Below are 19,750 nucleotides of genomic sequence, written 5' to 3'. Positions count from 1 at the left end.
ACAAAAATATCAAAATCATAATTTTAAAACATCAGTAATCATGTAAATGGGCTAAAAATACCAATCAATGGCAGAAATTCTCAGACTGAATTAAAAACAAAGCAAGATGCAACCATATGCTATATATCTTTAGATGCCCTTTAAATTAAAAAACATGATATATTAAAGTTGGGAAGACATATTATACCAACACTACTTATAAGAAAGCTGAATGTCTATATTATTATCAGACAAAATACACTCCAGGGCAAGGAGTATTATAGATAAATGACTTTTTTTTTTTTTTAAATGATAGCATGGTCAATTCATCAAGAAGAAAAAGCAATACTAAATATATATTTACCAAATTGGAAAACTTCACAATATATGAAGCAAAAACTAAAGAATTAAAGGGACAAGTAGATGAATATAAAATAATAAAGGGAGCTCAACACTACTGTATCAGTATTTGGTACCAAAAGCAGACAAAAATTTAGAAATTATCTAGAAAATCTGAATAGCAGGATCAACTAAATTGTCCTTATTGGTTATTTATAGAACACTGCAACCATCAACTCTAAAATATATACCTTTCACTTGTCAATGGAACATTTACTACGACAGAACATTTATTAGGCCATAAAAAGTTTCAAAAAAATTGAAAGAAATTAAATTATACAGAGAATAATCTATAAACACAACAGAATTAAAATAGAAACCAGTAACAAAAAGATATCTGGAAAATCTCCAAATACTTGAAAGTTAAGCAACACACTGCAAATTAATCAAGGTCAAAGCAAGCTAGCAAGCTAAATTAGAAAATATTTTTAATGAAATGATAATTAAGACATTTCTAAGCATGCTTTGGGAGGCAACTAAAGCATTGTTTAGGGGAAACTTTATAGCTCTATATACTTTTATTAGAAAAGAATAAAGGTTTAAAGTCAATGATGTAAGCTTCCATCACAGAGGCTAGGAAAAGAAGAGGAAATTAAACCTAAAGTCAGCAGAAAAAAGAAATAAAATATAACAGAAACCAAAAAATACAAAATAAAGAAGCACAGAGGATATCAATAAAACCAAATGTTGGTTCTTTGAAAAGATCAATTATATTGACAAATCTCTACCTGGCTTATAAAGAAAAAAGAGAAAGAGAAAACAAATTATCAGTATCAAGAATAAAAGAGGAAATATCACCATAGATCCAACAGACCCAAGAAGAAATAAAAATCTGAAGAGTCTTACATTTATTAATGAAGTTGAATTAATATTTAAAAAGCAGACCATGAAGAAAACTCAGACCCAAATGGTGTAACTAGCAAATTCTATCAAATAAGTAAAATAATAACAATCTTGCACACTTAAAAGGACAGCATAACCAGATCCCCAAACAATTCAAAGACATTAAAAGAAAACTAATGACCAATACTGCACATGAATATAAAAAGAAAAAATATTTTTAAAATATTAGCCACTCAAATTCAGCAAAATATTAAAAGGATGAAGGATCATGATTAAGAAGAATTCATCTCAGAAATGCAAAAATCAATGTAAAACTTTTCCCCTAAGGATAGGAACAAGTAAGTTGTATATTCCTGCTTATATACTCAATTAAGTTTTAACAAAATATAAAAGCAATTCAATGAGCTAAGAAAGCTTTTCAGGCAATTGTTCTGGAACAACTAGATATCAGGGAAAAAAAGATGTAAACCCTTACCTCACACCATACACAAAACATAACTCAAAACTGATTATAGACCTTCAGGTAAAAGGCAAAGTATGAAGTATAGAAGACTATCTTTATGGACTCGATGTAGGCAAAGATTTTTCTGAGCAAAACCCTGAAAGTACTGACCATAAAAGAAAAAAAAAATTGACAAACTGGACTTCATCAAAATTGATCTTCTACTCATCAAGAGACACTATCACCCCCCCCACCTTGGAAGAAGTTTTTTTACTTTTTTTAAATTTTATTGTATTATGTTACGTTAGTCACCATACAATACATCATTAGTTTTTGATGTAGTGATCCACGATTCATTGTTTTCATATAACACCCAGTGCTCCATGCAGTATGTGCCCTCCTTAATACCCATCACCGGGCTAACCCATCCCCCCCACCTCCCTCCCCTCTAAAACCCTCAGTTTGTTTCTCAGAGTCCATAGTCCATCAAGAGACACTATTAAGAAAATGACTAGACAAGCCACACAATGGAAAAAAATATATGCAGTATAAATTAGACAAGAGATTGTATCCATAATCGTTATATAACCACCACCTGTAACTCATAAAATGTCATGAAACCCATACAGAAATGATGGCGGTGAGTGAGAAGCAAAATACTTGCATAGACATCTCAAAAGAAGTGTTCAACATCATTTGTCATCAGGAAAATGCAAATTAAAACCACATGGAGATACTACTGCACACCCACTAAAATGGCTAAAATTTAAGACTGAAAATACCAAGTGTTGGTAAGAATAAGGAGGAACTAGAACTGTCATACATTGCTGGTGAGAGTGTAAAATCATACAACTATTTTGGAAAATGGTTTGGCAATTTTTCATAAAGTTAAACCCACTTCTACTCTCTGATCCATGAATTCCACTTCTCTGTATTTATATAAAAGATTGATTTTTATAAACGATTACCAGAACAATTTTAATTTAGATTAGATGATAACACTTAAAATTCTAGTACAGATAAAACTAGATTATTAAACATGAGAAATATTTATCTTCATTAATATATAGATCTGTGTGCTTGTAATACTAATGTTCCTCTTCTGGAAAGTATAATACAGCTAAATATCTTAAGAGTAGTAGGAGGAATGTGCAGTGGGCTAATGGTGCTAATAATGAGCCTTCCTGATGCCATTGTATTCTACAGATCAGGGTGACTTCTAGGAGAAGATGCTGACCTCTCTATCAATGAAGAATGGAATAGTTAAGGATCAAGGTGAGGGGAGTTTCCCAAAAGGACTATGACACTCATGTTACATGATTCAGGTTCTTAGTTCTTTCCCATGGAAGGACAGAATCGTTCCAGACTGATCTAGCTGTCTGTCTGAGGAGTCCTTTTAACTTTTCTGGGGTTGTACAAATAATTTCCCAGATCTATTCCTTCCCTAAAAGTTTATGTTTCTGTACATTCAGAGTAGAAACTTAATTCTGCACATTTCAACAGATAATAGTTCCCAATAACAGCTGTACATCAAAATTCTCTGAGTTTTTTTAAAAGTAAAGATAAAAAGACTCCACTCCAGACCACTGAATGAGATTGCTGAGGGTAAATATCCAGTCATTTGTATTTGTAAAGACCTCTACAGCTTATTTCTTGTGCACTGAACTTGAGATCCACATTTAAAGGAATAAAAGTAAAGTTTATATATAGTTAAAATCAGATAGTAATACTCCACTTCACAAATTTCACTTAAAAGAATGTAGTAGTTAAATCTTTAAAAAGGCTTTTAAATGAGAATATATGGGGGTATTAGGCATACCATAACAAACATCAAATATCCACTCAAAAAAACCCCAATATTAAATAGATATAGGTGAGAGTAGTGTGAATAAAACCCCTTTGAAAAAAATAACATTTTCCAAGCAGGAATGCAGAAGTCAGAAAATAGTTTTCTATTTACTAAATATTTTATTAAAAGAGACACTTCAATTTTAAATTTCTATTTGATATATGACAACTTGACAAACAAACAGATCTTGGACTACAAAAGTTCGGTGAAATAATCTTTTGTTATACAATCTGGACTAAATACAATTTACGAAGTAGGAACTAAAATCTTCATAAATAAAACAAAATTGATGGGATAAAATAAATAAAATTCAGTGATAAAAATGGATGTCTTCAAGGGACTCTGATGTATCACTGGTAACCAGTGACTTACTGAAATGTGCACATCTCTGTATGAGATACTTTAATATAGGTGCTTAACACTGAGTGAATGAATAGATAAATGAATAAATGAATGAACAAGAAATTGTACTTCATGTCAAATGGAGCAAGTTGGAGATGGAAATAGATAGGGACTTAAAAATATTTTCTATACATTGAAATTAAGTAACAAATGGACGATACAACTCCCACTCCCTGGAGTCACTATGAAAAGTATAACTAGGGGCGCCTGGGTGGCTCAGTCGTTAAGCGTCTGCCTTCGGCTCAGGTCATGATCCCAGGGTCCTGGGATTGAGCCCCACATCGGGCTCGCTGCTCGGCGGGAAACCTGCTTCTCCCTCTCCCTCTGTCTGCCACTCTACCTACTTATGTTCTCTCTCTCTCTCTCTGTTAAATAAATAAATAAAAAATCTTTAAAAAAAAATTAAAAAAAAAAAAAGAAAAGTATAACAAGTTGGGGCACCTGGGTGGCTCAGTCATTAAGCGCCTACCTTCGGCTCAGGTCATCATCCCAGGGTCCTGGGATCGAGCCCCGCATCGGGCTCCCTGCTCCATGGGAAGCCTGCTTCTCCCTCTCCCACTCCCCCTGCTTGTGTTCCCTCTCTCACTGTGTCTCTCTCGGTCAAAAAATAAATAAAATCTTAAAAAAAAAGAAAAGTATAACAAGTTGCTGATAAAAAGTCAACCAAACAATGACACCTGTAGCATCATACTTACCCTACTTAATGTCTAATTTAATCAAAGCATTAACTATTTGAAGTAACCAATCCATGTAATTGTAAATATAATGGTCTCAGAACAAAATGAGTTGGAAAAATTGACTTAATATTGACTGAAATTGCTCACTCTGGTAATGCAGTCTATTCTATTTTTGGTTTGCAAAGCTAGCACATAGGGCAGTAGAAGAAATGAAATCTATTCTGCCTGGCACTTGGCTAATGGTGTGGAAAAAAAATTAATTTTCAGAAGAGTAAAGAATTTTTCCACTGGAATACACTTCCATGGTTAGAGAAGCAGTTACTGCTTGGCTGTTTACTGATTCTTCTGAAGCCCTGCTATAACTGTTATAAAGTCAAAGACCTCTCACCACCCAAAGAAGTCAACCGGTCATATACTCTCTTCTACCTCCTTCCTTTCCCAGAGTCAGTCTGCAGATTCTGTTGCTTCTAACATAGGGTTTAACTATCCATTTTATTCAATTCATACAGACATAAAATTCAATTTCTTGTGGCCACGTTACTGTAAGAGTATCAGCCTCCTAATTGGCATAGTCAGCATTATTTGGGAAAAAGGATTTCTTTCCATGTCTTTATACTATTACCCTTTCCTGCAAGACTCCCCTTCTCCTATTTTTTCTTTTAGCCATACTAGAGCCACTCCTCTTGCTCCATTATCACTTCTTCCTCTTGTCTTTCCTGACAGCATTAGTCAACACTGATCACTCTTTCCACCGAACACCTATGGCACTTAAAACAAAAACCCTCATTTGACAATAACCCAATTCAAATACCATACTTAAAGGCACACTGCTTGAAATAAAGCAGCCAGCTGGAAAATGTCAGTTTTCTTTCTTTATTTTTTCTTACTAATTGTTGCAATTTATTTAATTCATCATTTTAGGTGTATGCATTATTTCCCCTACTTGGGGATAGGCTAAGTAATTCAAATTATATACTTCCTTGCAATTATTAAGCATACTCACAAACATGCTCCATAAATGGAAGGTGGAAAAGAGTGTATTTGCTGAATATCCAAAGAAAGTATAAAAGGTGTTTAACAATATATATTAAGTTTAAAAGTATTTCAATAGTCAAAAGGTGAAACAATGCAAAATTTTCTGATTTCTTTCCAACCTTTTGATTAGCAACATAAAGAGTAAAGGTATAAAATTAAAAATATTTCCTACCTTTAAAGGAGTACTTAATTTATCATTTAAAAAAGCAATTACATTAGGAAAAAAAAAAAATCCCCAACTCATTCCAGGGAATTGAACCAACAAAAAATTAACATCGGTAAAGATTTGGAAAGATACCTATATAGATTTACAAACTGCAAATGTGCAGAACTTTGTTCATTCCTCTTTCTTTAAGGGGATAAACAGCTAAACTAATTTGATTTTTCCAGATCTGCAAATTTTATAATAGATTGGAATCCTGAGGGAACTAACAACAGATGGATGATTGTGTTATTCTAATCTCAGCTACCTTAGGGTTTAAGCAAGATGTCATTTTTAAAAAGACAATCAATTTCTCATTTTAAGAAACATGAAAAAACATTGAATATATCTATCCAGCATTTTCTTTTTTATATCAAAGCATGGTTTTTATTTATTTAAAGTAAATAGAGTGAAATTTTATAATAGGAAATCATTGTTCCACCAGCCAAAAAAAAATAAATGATGAAGGGTGAGGATATCTTTAGCCATGGGAAGAAAATGATATTAGCAACAAGCTTACCATATCATAACAACATATATGTTGTTGTTATGTCCTGTCAAGAAACAGGAAGCCACCTTATTTTTGGCTGTACTCTGAAACTCCAGTGGATAGCTATTCATTTGGAACCTTTAAAAAATTTAAATTCACATTTGGGGTTTATCTGCCTAGATAATACATTCAAAAGAGCCAACATCTGAGAACTCCCTCATCATAATTTAGAAATTCAACAGAGGGCAGTGAATGTGTACACACTGAGCAATTAGTCTTGTTGAGTATTTAGACGATGTATGTAACATAATGTTAATTTTAGATTATTTACAGAAAATATGATCCAACAGAACAATGTGCCAAGCTGCAGAAATTGAGAGATTATAGTGAAACTAGGGAGATACCCACTCTGGCCATGCAAATCTCCATAATTATCACTTTTTATTTCCTCTCATACTCATAGACTTGACCATTAATCCCTGTATCTTTTCACACATATTTTCAGGTTTACTCATAGTGTTACAATTTTCTTCACAAATGCTTTTCTTCAAAACTCTCTTCACAATTCCTGTTGCTTCCTCTGTACCTCAGTTTCCTCATTTTAAAAGTGATGATTATGCCTACTGCAAACAGTAGTTTTAGGGTTGAATAATATAACACACATCAAGTTCTTCAGCACACTATTTAGCTCACAAGAGGTGCTCAGTAGGTATCAATTCCCTTCACCTACCTTAATCTCTGTTTAATGCTACCTTATGTTTTCCTCTCATTTCTTTGTTCTCATTTTCTTATGTTCTCTTTTATCCCTTTGCCAAATTTGCATTAAAGGTTGCTGTGTAAATAATTAGGTATATGTTCATACGTGTATTTGTAAATATCAATATATTTAGAATTGTTACACTAATTATTTGTATGAATATATATGCTAATGAAACAGTATATATTTTTAATTCAATAAAGATATATAAAATACTATATTAAAGATACAAAGGAGTTTGAGACCTAATGGAATAATTTAAACGAGCCACATACAATATAATAAATATCAAAATGGTAGTTTAAAGTGAATACAATGAGTACAGAAGAGGAACATCTACTTAGGAGTAAGAGGGAAGGGAACATTTTAGCTGCAACATTATAGTTAAGTTTTACATTATCATATGGGGAAAGAAAAGCTCATCTAGAAGGAATAGTAGGAACAAAGGTTCAGTGACATGAATGCACAGGAGGCCTTTGATCAGTGGTGGCCAGAAGGATAGGCTGGGCCAGACTGGAAGCATATATTTTTCTTTTTAAGGAAATAGGACATTTAGTGTCTAAATTGAATAAATAATTAAATGATTTCTTCAGCAAACAGAGAAGTCATGTTACCCTTTCAAGGAAGAGGAGCAGTATCCCTGGATTATCTATTTTCATGAGTCTCTGCTATTTCTCTGCTTTCTTCACGATTTCTTTACCAACTCTCATGTCCTGGGGATTCACCTTTGGCAGATTTCAGTTCTGCACTCTAGTTCATCCTTTACACAGTCACTTAAATAATCTTCCTAAAGTACCGATGAGTCAAGTAAAGCTTTTGCTCAGAAATCTTAAAGGGTTTAATCTACTGCGTATTAAAATTAAGACAAACTGATTGATACAGTTTATAAAGCCCTCCTCCTTCATTCTTTTAGCTATTCTTTCTTTTATTTGTCAAATATTTCTTAACACTGTCATTCTAGTTGCAGAGGATATGACAGATAAGACGTGAAAACTACCCTACAGGAGTTTACTGTCACATTAAGACATTAAGTTGGAATATGAGAAAGACATGACAGATGCATATTGGCTTTATATTCTAAGCTGATGATTTAGCAATATATATTTCCAACCCACACCTTTCCCCTAAATTCCAGATTCAAATATCCAATGTATAAAAAATATGTCTATTTAAATGTATAACAAGTATTCAAAACCTAACATAAAAGCAAGCTCTTCATCTCCTCTCTCAAACCTATTTCTCCCTCATTCTTCCCCATCTCAGTGTATGATAATCTAATCCTTCCCGTGGCTTGGATCAATGACTTGGAGTCTTCTTTGATTCCTTCCTTTCTCTCACATTCCACTGTCGATCTGTTACTCAATTCTGTTGGCTCTATCATCAAAATATACCCAGAATCCAAATACTTCTCACGATCTCCCACTGACATCCTCATCCAAACCACTGCCATTTTTCATCTGGATCTTCTCAACAGCTTCCTACTTCATCTCCCTGTCTTAGCCCTCTGTCCTCCCTTCAGTCTTTGCTCAACACAGGTGCCACAGCAATCTTTCATAAAAATATACATCAGAGCCTGTGTTCCTATGTTCAAGATGCTGCAGTGACTTTCAAAAACCCTCTATCATCCTTCCTTCTCTGACTTCAATACCAACAATGCTTCTCCCATACTCCTGGTCAGCCATACTCGTCTCTTTCCTGGTCACTAGCTGGAATTCTCCTCTCCTGAAAGTACCTACATCTCTTGCTCCCCACTTTGCTAGTCCAAACATGATTAATAATGTAACCCCCATCCCCAGCTAGCACTCTCCAGCCCTCTTCCCTGCTGTGTAGTTCTCATTTGCTGCCATACTATTTGATATACTAAAGTATTTGTTTATTGTCTGTCTTCCCACCAGAAGGCAAGATTCTTTCCCTCTTTTGTTTACTGCTGTGTCTATATGCTTATAAAAATTCTATTAAATAGTAGAAAACTGTAAGTATGCGTTTAATAAATGAATGTGTCTTTGGGTGGGGGAAGGGAGAAGCTGGCAATGCTGCTAATAGTTTAGTGTTCCTGAAAAATAAACAGAAGGCATGGAGAAAAAGACATGATGCCAGAGAGGAAGAAAAGGGAAGGAAAATGTAAGGCTTTGGGTATCAAGGTAAGAAGCTTAGACTTTATGCAATGGTCAATGTTGATCCTTCCAAGGAAGGATCTTCCTTGCACTTCAAGGAATGAGTAGGTCAGATTTGCACTTCAAAGGTCACTCTGAGAGCAGCATAAAGGATACCTTTGAAAAGAAATCAGATTCTAATCAGCGACAACTGGAAAAGATGCTGTTGTAATACCCTAGGCAAGAAGTAATGGGGGCCTGAACAAAGAAGTGATCAATTAAGTAGATAAATTTGAGATCTATTAAGAACATAGAATTAACATAGTTTGGTAATTGAGAAGAAAATATGGACTTAGATCATTATTCAGTTTCTGGTTTAGATGGACAGTAGATGATCGTATTGCCCAGCAAAACACAATGTAGGAAAGGGTATATGTTAATAAGGTATGATGAGGTGAGGGCCTTGCTGGACATTTAGAGTTTGAGGGTTTCTGTAGCACATCCAGGTGATGTTTACCTTTTAAGCTGCTGGGAATACCACAAGGTAGTAGATCTCTGAATAGAAGATGTGAATTTTGAAGTTATCAACATATGAAGTAGGTAAAATAGTACAAACAAATGAGATCCTAGAGGATAGTGGATAGAATCAAAAGAGAGGAAGACACTGCCTTAATGAAAAACAACTTTTGATGGGTAGACTGGAAAAAAAAGCTCAAAAAAGAGTTAGAAAGTTACAAGAAAACCCAGACACTTGCACAGAAGAGACTGAAAGGTATCTACACTGTATATGGCACCAAGTGAGAGATTTTTAAGAGGAGAAACCTTGTGCATATTTTTAATCTAATTAGACATCTCTATGAAATATTATCTATTTTTTAGATAATTAAGTGCTTTTCAAAATTCAAGATGCTTAAAACATACCTGTATATTCCACTGAGGGGAAGTAGCATTCAGATGGGCTTTCGGAGAGATGAAGCACAAATTTTTCAAGCAATTCTAGTAAAGCTGTAATAAACAAGAGAATAATTAGGATATTAAAGGTCAAGAATAATACGTGATAATGCATCTCTAAAGTCACAGACTAGTAGATAAAAGTCATCTGAACTTCTTCACAGTTACACTCTTAAGGGAGTCCAATTCAAAACACAAAGCACTTTAATAATGTGTTTTGTTAACATAACAATTTTTTGATGTAAATTAAATTTTAATTGCTTCACTGAGAACCTATTCAATGTAAAACTGGAAAAGAATCATCTGTTATCTTTAGATTCTCTAAGGATTACTTCAGAATTCGCTAAATGATTTCAATACAGAAATAAAATCATCACTAATCAGGCTATAATATCTTATCATCATTATTCACACATGCAGAAAAAAAAATTATCTAAACTCCAAGACCACAATCAAGGCATAACTCCCTTCCCTTTCAAGACCAGGACATATTATGTGTTTTATACACTTTGCAACTTTCTATCTGTTTAAGGCAACTGGATCAAAAGTAAGCTTGCCAGCAGTTGGGTGGAGGGAAAGATGCATAGGTAGAACACAGGATTTTTAGGGCGGTGATACTCTTCTCTATGACACAACAATGGTGGGTGAATTTCCCCATTATACATTTGTTAAAATTCATAGAATGTGCAAACACCAAGAGTGAACGCTCATGTAAACTATGGACTTTGGATGATAATGATGTGCCAATGTAGGTTCGTTGATTGTAACAAGTGTTATCACTCTGATGTGAGGTGTTTATAGTGGGGGAGGTTGTGCATGTGTAAGGCATAGCATGTATATGGGAACTCTCCATACTTTCTGCTCAATTTTGCTGTAAATCTACAATTACTCTAAAAAAGTTTATTAATCAAAAAAAAGTTGGAAAAGATGCCTATCTTTCAGTGAAACAGTAAAGAACTGTGTCAAAAAAAAAAAAAAAAACGTAAGGTTTTCTCTATCTGGTTTAGAAGGAACAAATGATTCCTGGACTGGACTGATAATGCCACTGTGTTTGCATTTACCACTCTCAAAACGTATATAATCAGATGAATTATACTTAATATAGAATCCAGAATTGGTTTTTTGGAAATATATCTATAAAGTAAATGATATGCATACACAGTATATATATATATAAAAGAAGCAAGCTTAAGTCACCTTTTAAAACTGCATTACATTCAGGATATTGACTCTGACCTGTATTAACTAAATGGACCCTTTTTTCATATCCAAGTGCATTTTAAGCACATAAGTCATAAAGGAAATTAGTGTTCAACATGTGAAAAATGTACAATCAAATAGGAATAACATGTGCTTTCCAACAACTGTAGCTCTGACAAGCTACATATCACAGTTCTTTAATGGCTTAAGATAAAAACAAAACTATTCATATTCTGATTTCAAATTAAAATAAGTATTAAAAAGTATGAGAATATAGTAGTGGAGAGTCAGAAAGGGCAACAGTATTGTCAATTATTTAAACTTATAGTTGTTTAATGGTTCTATCTTTACATGCAGAGGGATAAATTCTCTCACTCACAGAAAACTCTTTCAAAGTTTTTACCTATGAATCTATACATAAATAGCCCTTAGGTGAGAGCTTTCAACCTCCATGTGTTTGTTTATGTTAGTTAATATAGAGAGGAAAAAATGAAACAAGACAAAACCAGAGAGGGAGACAAAACATAAGAGACTCTTAATCTTAGGAAACAAACTGAGGGTTGCTGGAGGGAAGGGGGGTGGGAGGGATGGGGTAACTGGGTGATGGACATTGGGGAGGGTATGTGTTGTAGTGAGCACTGGGTATTATAAAAGACTGATGAATCACAGACCTGCACCCTTGAAACAAGTAATACATTATATGTTAATTAACTGAATTTAAATTAAAAAATTACAGTCTTGAGACTCTTGAGATTACAATTTTTTAAGAATATCTTAACGAATTTTTGAAAATCATTCTGAATCAAATGATAAGAATAAAATGTGAGATACACATTAGTAACAAAGATTATATAAAAAGAATTTTAAGTGGAAATATCCATTTAACATTATAATTATTCTCATTTTAGCACAACTGTATGTTTGCTACATGCTATGCATTAAAGTAAAGTGCATGAGTTAATGGGAAAGGTCACAGCATACTGCTAAGCAATTCTTTGAATCCTATGCCCAGAATCAGGTTTAGCCATCAGACAGATACCTAAACACACTTCAGTGAAATAAAAAAATTCTTTATCACATCTGTGGAGCTAAACACAATATAATTTGAAACTTAAGAGTTACCAGACTAACTGCAGACTTTGCAAAGCACACTATTTTATGGCAAGTACTGATCTTGAAATGCAAAATTATGCCATTAGATCCATACACTGGAGGCTTTTAGATTAACTACTTTTATACTTTGTATGCAAAAATTACATCGCCAAACTATCTGGAGAAGGTTCTGGATTTCTACTGATTCCAATAGACTCATTTTGCCCAGCAACCCTTATAAACAGCACTATGCACTTCCAAATATTTTGAGGGATAGGCTATAATCATGGAATAATACTAAAAACTGATCTACATACGGTAGTTGAACCTGTGGCTAAAATCTCATTGGCACATCTAACTAACCAAACAAGTGTAGCTGAACTTGCATAATTACTAGAGTGACTATTTATCTCAGTATGACCAACCACTTCACTCGTTGTCAATTCACTGAAAATTCCATCATCTATAACTCAAGGAAATTAGTTCATATCATGAAACGCTTAACTTTAAACACAAATTAACTCTAGAATACTACTGTCCAGAAAGTAAACCATAAAATATTCTTTTCATCTTAAGTGGATCTTTTTATTTCAAATGATAGACCTGGAATTTCTAGAAAGGATTTTAGATTATAAGCTGCCTCCTTTTAAACATATTTATTCCATGGGGCTGGACTATGACACAGACTATAAAAACAAAATGTATAAGATATATGTGTATATGTGTGTGTGTGTGTGTGTGTGTGTGCGCACATACAAACTACAAAGGGACATGGGTTTATCTCATGAGGAAACACTGAGGACAGATTGTTCAGGGATACTTGGGCATTGACTAATTTCTCCCTTGGCACTGCTATCACAACAGAAGCTGGTTCCAAAACTAAGGCAGCTCAGTGTTTGTAAACATGCAAAATTTCTCCTGGATTCATTCTTTTTTAATTCTTTTTTATCTTGTATCACTGCTAGCATATCATCAGATCATAAGATAATTGCAATAGAGACCCAATTTTTTCCCAATCAATCCATCTTGTGTGGAACCACCAGAGGCTTGTTCCTTGAACACTTGCTTATTCAAGAACTAAATCATGGCTCCCATCTCCCTACCCCATGAAGTTAACACTATACTCATGGGTTTCAGGCACTTTACAATCTTACTGCATCCAACCATATCCACTTTTTATACAAATTATAAGCACAGTCAGACTATTTTTCTCAATGTTCTCAAGTAGTTTATATTCACTTTCCTCTATATTTTTTAAGAAAACTTATTCTGTATAATTATAGAGTCTCGGGAAGTTGCGAGGATAGTACAAAGGTAGAGGACTTCTTCTATCCCTTCATTTAGGATAGGTCTGCTGTTGACAAATTCTTCATCTGAGAATATCTTGATTTTCTATTCCTAAAGACTATTTTCAATGCATAGAGAATTCAGATTAACAGTTCTTTCAGTGCTTGAATGTCATGCCACTTCCTCTGTCCTCTATTTTTTCTGGTGAGAGGTCCATGGTCAATGGTATTGATTTTCCCCTGTAGGTATGATGTTGTTTTTCCTTCTCTGCTTTCAAGATATTTTTGTCTTTAGTTTTTAGAAGTTGACTATATTGTGTCTTGGTGTGGAATTCTTTGAGTTTCCCTGTTTGTGGTTCTTGAATCCATACTTTTAGATTTGTGTTTCTTGATAAATTTGGAAAGTTTTTAGCTATGTTTCTTCAAATACATTTATAGTCCTAACCTCTTCCCAGGTCTCCAATGACACAAATGTTAGACCTTTTGTTATGGTTCCACAGGTCTCTCGGTCTCTGTTAATTTTTTGTTTTGTTTTGTTTTTCAGTCTATTTCCTCTCTGTTGATACCTTCAAGTCACCAATTCTTCCCTCTGTCCATGTTATTGTTGAACCAATCCATTTAGCTTTTTATTTTGGTTATAGTATTTTCACTCCTAGAATTTCCTTTTGGGTTTTATTTCTTTGCTGATACTTTCTAATTTTAAATTTGTTGCATGTGTGAGACAAACACATGTGTGGAGGGGAAGAAGGAGGTCTGTCCCTGTTACCACTGAGTGATAGTGAAAATCCTTAACTCTCTAAGTCTCTTCTGATACAATCCTAGCAAGGAGTGGCAAGGGGTCCCATTACTGCCAGGTAAGGATGGAAGTCCAAACTGTGCCCAAGTCTTGCTAGCAGGATTTTCTGTGGTATTTGGCTGGATTAAAGTGGTCACTTTCTATAAAAATGTGTCCTGATAGACTACCCCTTTCCTGGTCCTTTTCACTAGAGAGTATGCATTTATTGACCCCACCTTTTTATCCTGCATCTGATGGTGTTCTTAATCACTCATTCTACGATATATGAGGCAAAAAGAAAATCTAGGGAATTCATCTCTGAGTTGCCAATAGATTATGTCACTATTCTCAGAAAATATACTTTCTCCAACAACAAAATATAAACATTTTTATTTCCCACTTTTAATTTTATAACAGTTAATATGAAAACCATAAAGTATGGCTAATAACGTAGACAATTTTAAATTACAGCTTTCAAAAAAATCTACCTTATATTTCCATTAGAACCTTTTTCTTAGACCTTTATTCAAAATAATGCTAATTTAAAAATGATGATTTTTAGAAAACAAACGCACATATAAATATTTGAATATAAAACAATTTATTTGCTAGTTTAGGAAACAGCTATTCCCTCACAATAAAATTTCAATTTCCTTAAGAGTGACTAAATTTACTCGGCTAGATGTGGCACAGTTTCAAAATATGTGTCAATAAAAAAGTCAATAAGGTTTCCAAAAATATAGCAGTATGGTATAGTGAAAGCTGGTGAAACTGAGCAAATGGTTACCTGGATAAAGGCAGATCAGTGTTCCAACTGCTTACCAAGACCTCTTAGTTTAAAAGAAGTTTAGCAGTTTCTCAGATTTTAATATTTTTTGGCAGTTCTTGTGCTGCCTACAATTTTACTGTCATTAGGAGGTGAGGGTCGGTGGGCCTCTTCCTCCACCTTCTCTCTGGCCCCCAGCTTCCCTGCATTTCAGATTATAATTTTTGTTTTCCAGGATCATAAGTTTCTCAGAAGTCAATGGACTTCTGGGGTCAGTATTATGTATTCTAGACATGTCAACACGGGTCTTTAGGAAACACAGCTTTCATTAATATAATATTCATACCAAAAACACCACAAAAATTAAACAACATACTCACCACTTCCACTGAGTATATCAGGTTTGGCCTTCATCATTTTACAAAATTGTCTTCGGCAGTTTTCTATCCACTCAGTTTGTTTATCAGACATTTTGAAGCATAATAGAAGTTTGCCAAGATCACTGTCTAATAAGAAACACAACATGTTATATTATTATAATGAGATGCTAGAAACACCGAAAAATAAGTATTAATGTTAAATATATAAACAGTTACAAATTCCAGAAGTAGTATATAGCTTACAAAAGAAAACATTTTTCCGTAATTACATCTTATGCCATCAATTATACTTATTAAAATCCTATAAAATGAATTTATTAAAACCTCATAAAATGGATTGATTTATAACCATAATTCTTGAGTGTTTTTCTTATATGAACATGATTCATTACTGAGTATTTCAAGCAACAGACATCAAATAACAGATGTGACAGATGTAAGATTTCACTACATAGATTGACATGAACATTATACTCCTTTCTCATGCAATTCAGACACAATTTGATTCATTTCTTTAAAAGCAAAAAGAAAACATAAGCATAGAAAATTTCTAGTCAATTATTTATTTCTACTTCTTACAAAAAATTATACCAAAAATGAGTGGTGCTGAAAGAGTATCTATGGCTAAAACATAACTTCTTTCTAAGCAATTTCATGAATACATGGCAACTTCCATCTAATTTTATTTTTCCCTTTTACTTTAATTTTATTCCCAAGAGACTCTTCCATCTTCCATTTTAATATCATTCCCATGAGATTTTGTATTAGAAAACATCTATAAATAATACACTAAAAAGGATGTAGCTATCCTTAAAAAAAGGATATACAAGTACTTATCCAAACAAACATATATACTATCTTCCCCCACACATATAAAGATTCAAGGGGGAGAAAAAAAGAAGCAATAATGTTTTCTTATTTTCCAGAAGATCATGGTGAAATAAGTAGTCACATAGACTCATACCTTTAACACTTTCCTTGAAAGACATTTGGGGATCAAAAAGGAACAAGAGCCTTCTGAAAATAAAGGGTCAAAGTCCTGACTGCCCCTGCCCAAAGATGTGTCTGGGAACACTAACACTACAAAATATATCTGCCAAAGCTCTCTTTGGGCTGATAAATCCCACCAGGAAGATAACAGTGGTCAATCTAATACTAGAGAGAGTTTCAACCAACTCTTACCTTCTTAAAAAAAATAATATTATTTTTATAATAATAAAGCAAGTCCTTACTCTTACATATTTTAAAAATTAATCTTTCTACCATACCAACTACTTTCATTTTTCCATCCAATCTTTGTAAAAATACATTTAAAAAAATATGTATGGAGTTCCTCCTACTTGGCTATAATAATCAAGCCAAAGTCCCTTGCCCTCATGAAACGCACATGTCATAAAGCATATGCTTATATATATATATATAATTAAAGTTATTAAGTCAAAGGAGAAAATGATTCTTTTTAATAAAAACTCTCAAAACCTTTAACATAACTCAAAAAATACCAAAGCTGATAATTTTGTTTAATTATATTACTAATAACAAAGTTATAATGTTAAATGTATCTTAATATGAATTAGGCAAAATACTTGATTCAACAGCATTAAAATAATTTTTATAGTTTCCATGTAGAATATCTACATTATTTCTTTCCCAAGAACAAACTACCTAAAGCCTAGTAAGAATCACTGGTGGCATATGATTGCAAAGACAAATGTAGCTTTTCATTTCTGTTTCTTCCTCTATATCATCTTTTCTATCCATGTATAACCTGTCTTTTATAACTACTACTATGTCCTTCAAGTAGAAGATGCCCATGTAGCTCTTTTGTAAATTACCTGCTCTTGAAAAGTCCTATATTATCCATTCCCTCTTCCCTCCTGCCCTACACCCTCCTCTTGCCCTCCTATCCTTTCACATTAGCTATTCTGTTTTGCTTTTTATCATCTCATTCTAAGAAAAAGAGCACAAGGTACCACAATTGTAAACAGTGCTGAAGCAGCAGATGTGGTGTGCATGTGAATCTACCAGTTGGTGGAAGGGTTAAAGGGTCCACTTTACCTGGAAATTGGAATTTAGGCTGAGCTAGAGACAGAGTGACTACAAAGACTCCTAGAGACAACTTGGTAGCCTTTATATATATCTGGTTACATTTTCTCAATCAATGAGAGTGTGAGCTTTTCAATTTGCATTCCTCACAGTTAAAAGTATTTAGTGATTTGATATAATGTTAACTGAAAAGGTTATACATGGATAGAAAAGATGATATAGAGGAAGAAACAGAGATGAAAAGCTACATTTGTCTTTGCAATCATATGCCACTAGTGATTCTTACTAGGCTTTAGGTAGTTTGTTCTTGGGAAAGAAGTAATCGTATATCTGTGATATTTAGGTTTGAGGGGAACAATGATTCTTTTATTTCCCCCTCCAAATCTGGGACTAACAGAGTAGTAGATAGGAGTAGATAAATGGAGTCCAAGAAATCTATGTTAGTACTGAAACAGCTAAAGTAGACACCGTTACTTAGATCTGCTGCCATATGAACTCCCAAATGTCTTCCCTGAATTAAACTAACCTATTCAATCACAGACAATGATAGACAACCAAAAGCCTCTGCTAACTAAAATGTACCAATATAACCTAAAGATAGGCTAACATGAAAGTACACCTTACACAAGTAGGCTAATCCAAGATTTTCCAACCTTCTCCCAAGTTTCCCTACCAAACATTCTTCCTACCTTTGTGCCGAATAAGTGGGCAAGGACAGAGAAAGGCCAATGGTGTTAGACCAGCAAAGGCTCTTGGACATAGAAAATGAGGCAAGAGGAAATGGAATCACAGGAATGGTACTACAGGAATATAATAACTCTGTATTAGTAACTATGCGAGTAGAGCAAATATGAATCTGATGTTTTCCCAAAATTTCTATGTTCATAGTAACACAAAAGAATTAAAACCCAGAGTTTTGCTTCTGGCCATGATGGAGGTACTAGGAATAGACTTGCTGTCCTGCTGTAAACAACCTGAAAACTGAATAAAATATAACAAACAGTGGTTTCCAAACGTTGGGCAACAGGCAGTACAGGACTGTTTTGCCTGAGAAAAGGGAAACTAATGTGGTGAGCTTTACAACTGGCCTTTTATCTTGAAGGAAATTTCAAGATCACTATGCAGGATGGGGATGCTATGGAGGTCTTGCAGAGTTGAAGGGACAGAAGTCAAATTGCAGAGACTGAGGAGGCTAAAAAAATTTGGGATCATAATACTGAAGAGGAAGAGCAGAGCAAAGAACTACAGAAATCTGTGTAAGCCTTTGTCAAGCTGATTGCAAAATAATCAGCAATGCAAATGAAGAATGAAACTCCACAAGGTTGGGCAAAAAAACAGTTGGGAGCTTGTAAAATGAACAATTCGCAGAATATACTTAGCGCTAGCTGATGTCCAAGTTCCAGAGTGAAGAGTCCTGTAACTACCAGGATAGTCCATAAAGGTACCTTAGTAATAGAGTTAAGTTTGCAATAAAGGCAACTCTACACCCAACATAACCAAAAAATGAGAGCCTTGAAGGATCAAACTGATCCATGAATAACTTGACAGCACTCTAAAAAATGTCCATTACTATTTAAAGAAAAACAAAATGAATGAATGTGTGTGAATGAATGATGTGAACGAATGATGTCTGATACTCAATAAAATCACTGACATGAGAAAGGGGAAAAATGTGGCTCACAACCGGTAGATAAATCAACTAATAGATCCAGAAAGGACTAGAGTGATATGATTAGCAAAGATTTTAAAGCAGCTATTTTTAAGTATTTAAAGAAAATGTGAACAAAACCAAATGTTTTGGTACAATTTAACCAAATTATACTTTATCCATACTAGAACCCCATTCAGTAAAAAGAGATAGCAAATGGTACACATAACAAACTGGATGCATCTCAAAACCATTATGCTGAGAGAAAGAAACCAGGCACAAAGTATCCTATATGATTCTATTTGTATGAACCGCTAGTATAGGAAAAACTAATCTTTGGTAGCTATTCTCAAGCAGACTTTGTTTTGCTCTCCAGAAGTTACTTCAGCAGTCTTTACAGACATTTCTGATTGTCATACCTAGGAGTGGGGAGTACAG

At 33.9% G+C, this 19,750-nt stretch overlaps 1 protein-coding gene across 6 annotated transcripts in view; it reads right to left on the bottom strand.

Annotated features, from left to right (window-relative positions):
• TBC1D32 (TBC1 domain family member 32) overlaps positions 1–19,750 on the bottom strand; it is a 201,245-nt gene that overhangs the window by 37,677 nt on the left and 143,818 nt on the right. For all 6 annotated transcript variants that reach the window (XM_078054793.1, XM_036118997.2, XM_078054794.1 and 3 more), the window contains 2 exons: positions 15,619–15,744; positions 10,090–10,173 (listed from right to left, as the gene is read on the bottom strand). In XM_078054793.1, the coding sequence (XP_077910919.1) occupies positions 10,090–10,173; positions 15,619–15,744 (210 nt within the window). The remainder of the gene's footprint in view (positions 1–10,089; positions 10,174–15,618; positions 15,745–19,750) is intronic.

Source organism: Halichoerus grypus, chromosome 9, assembly GCF_964656455.1.
Source record: "Halichoerus grypus chromosome 9, mHalGry1.hap1.1, whole genome shotgun sequence".
Classification (NCBI taxonomy): Eukaryota; Metazoa; Chordata; class Mammalia; order Carnivora; family Phocidae; genus Halichoerus; species Halichoerus grypus.
This window is presented reverse-complemented; position numbering and strand designations above follow the sequence as displayed.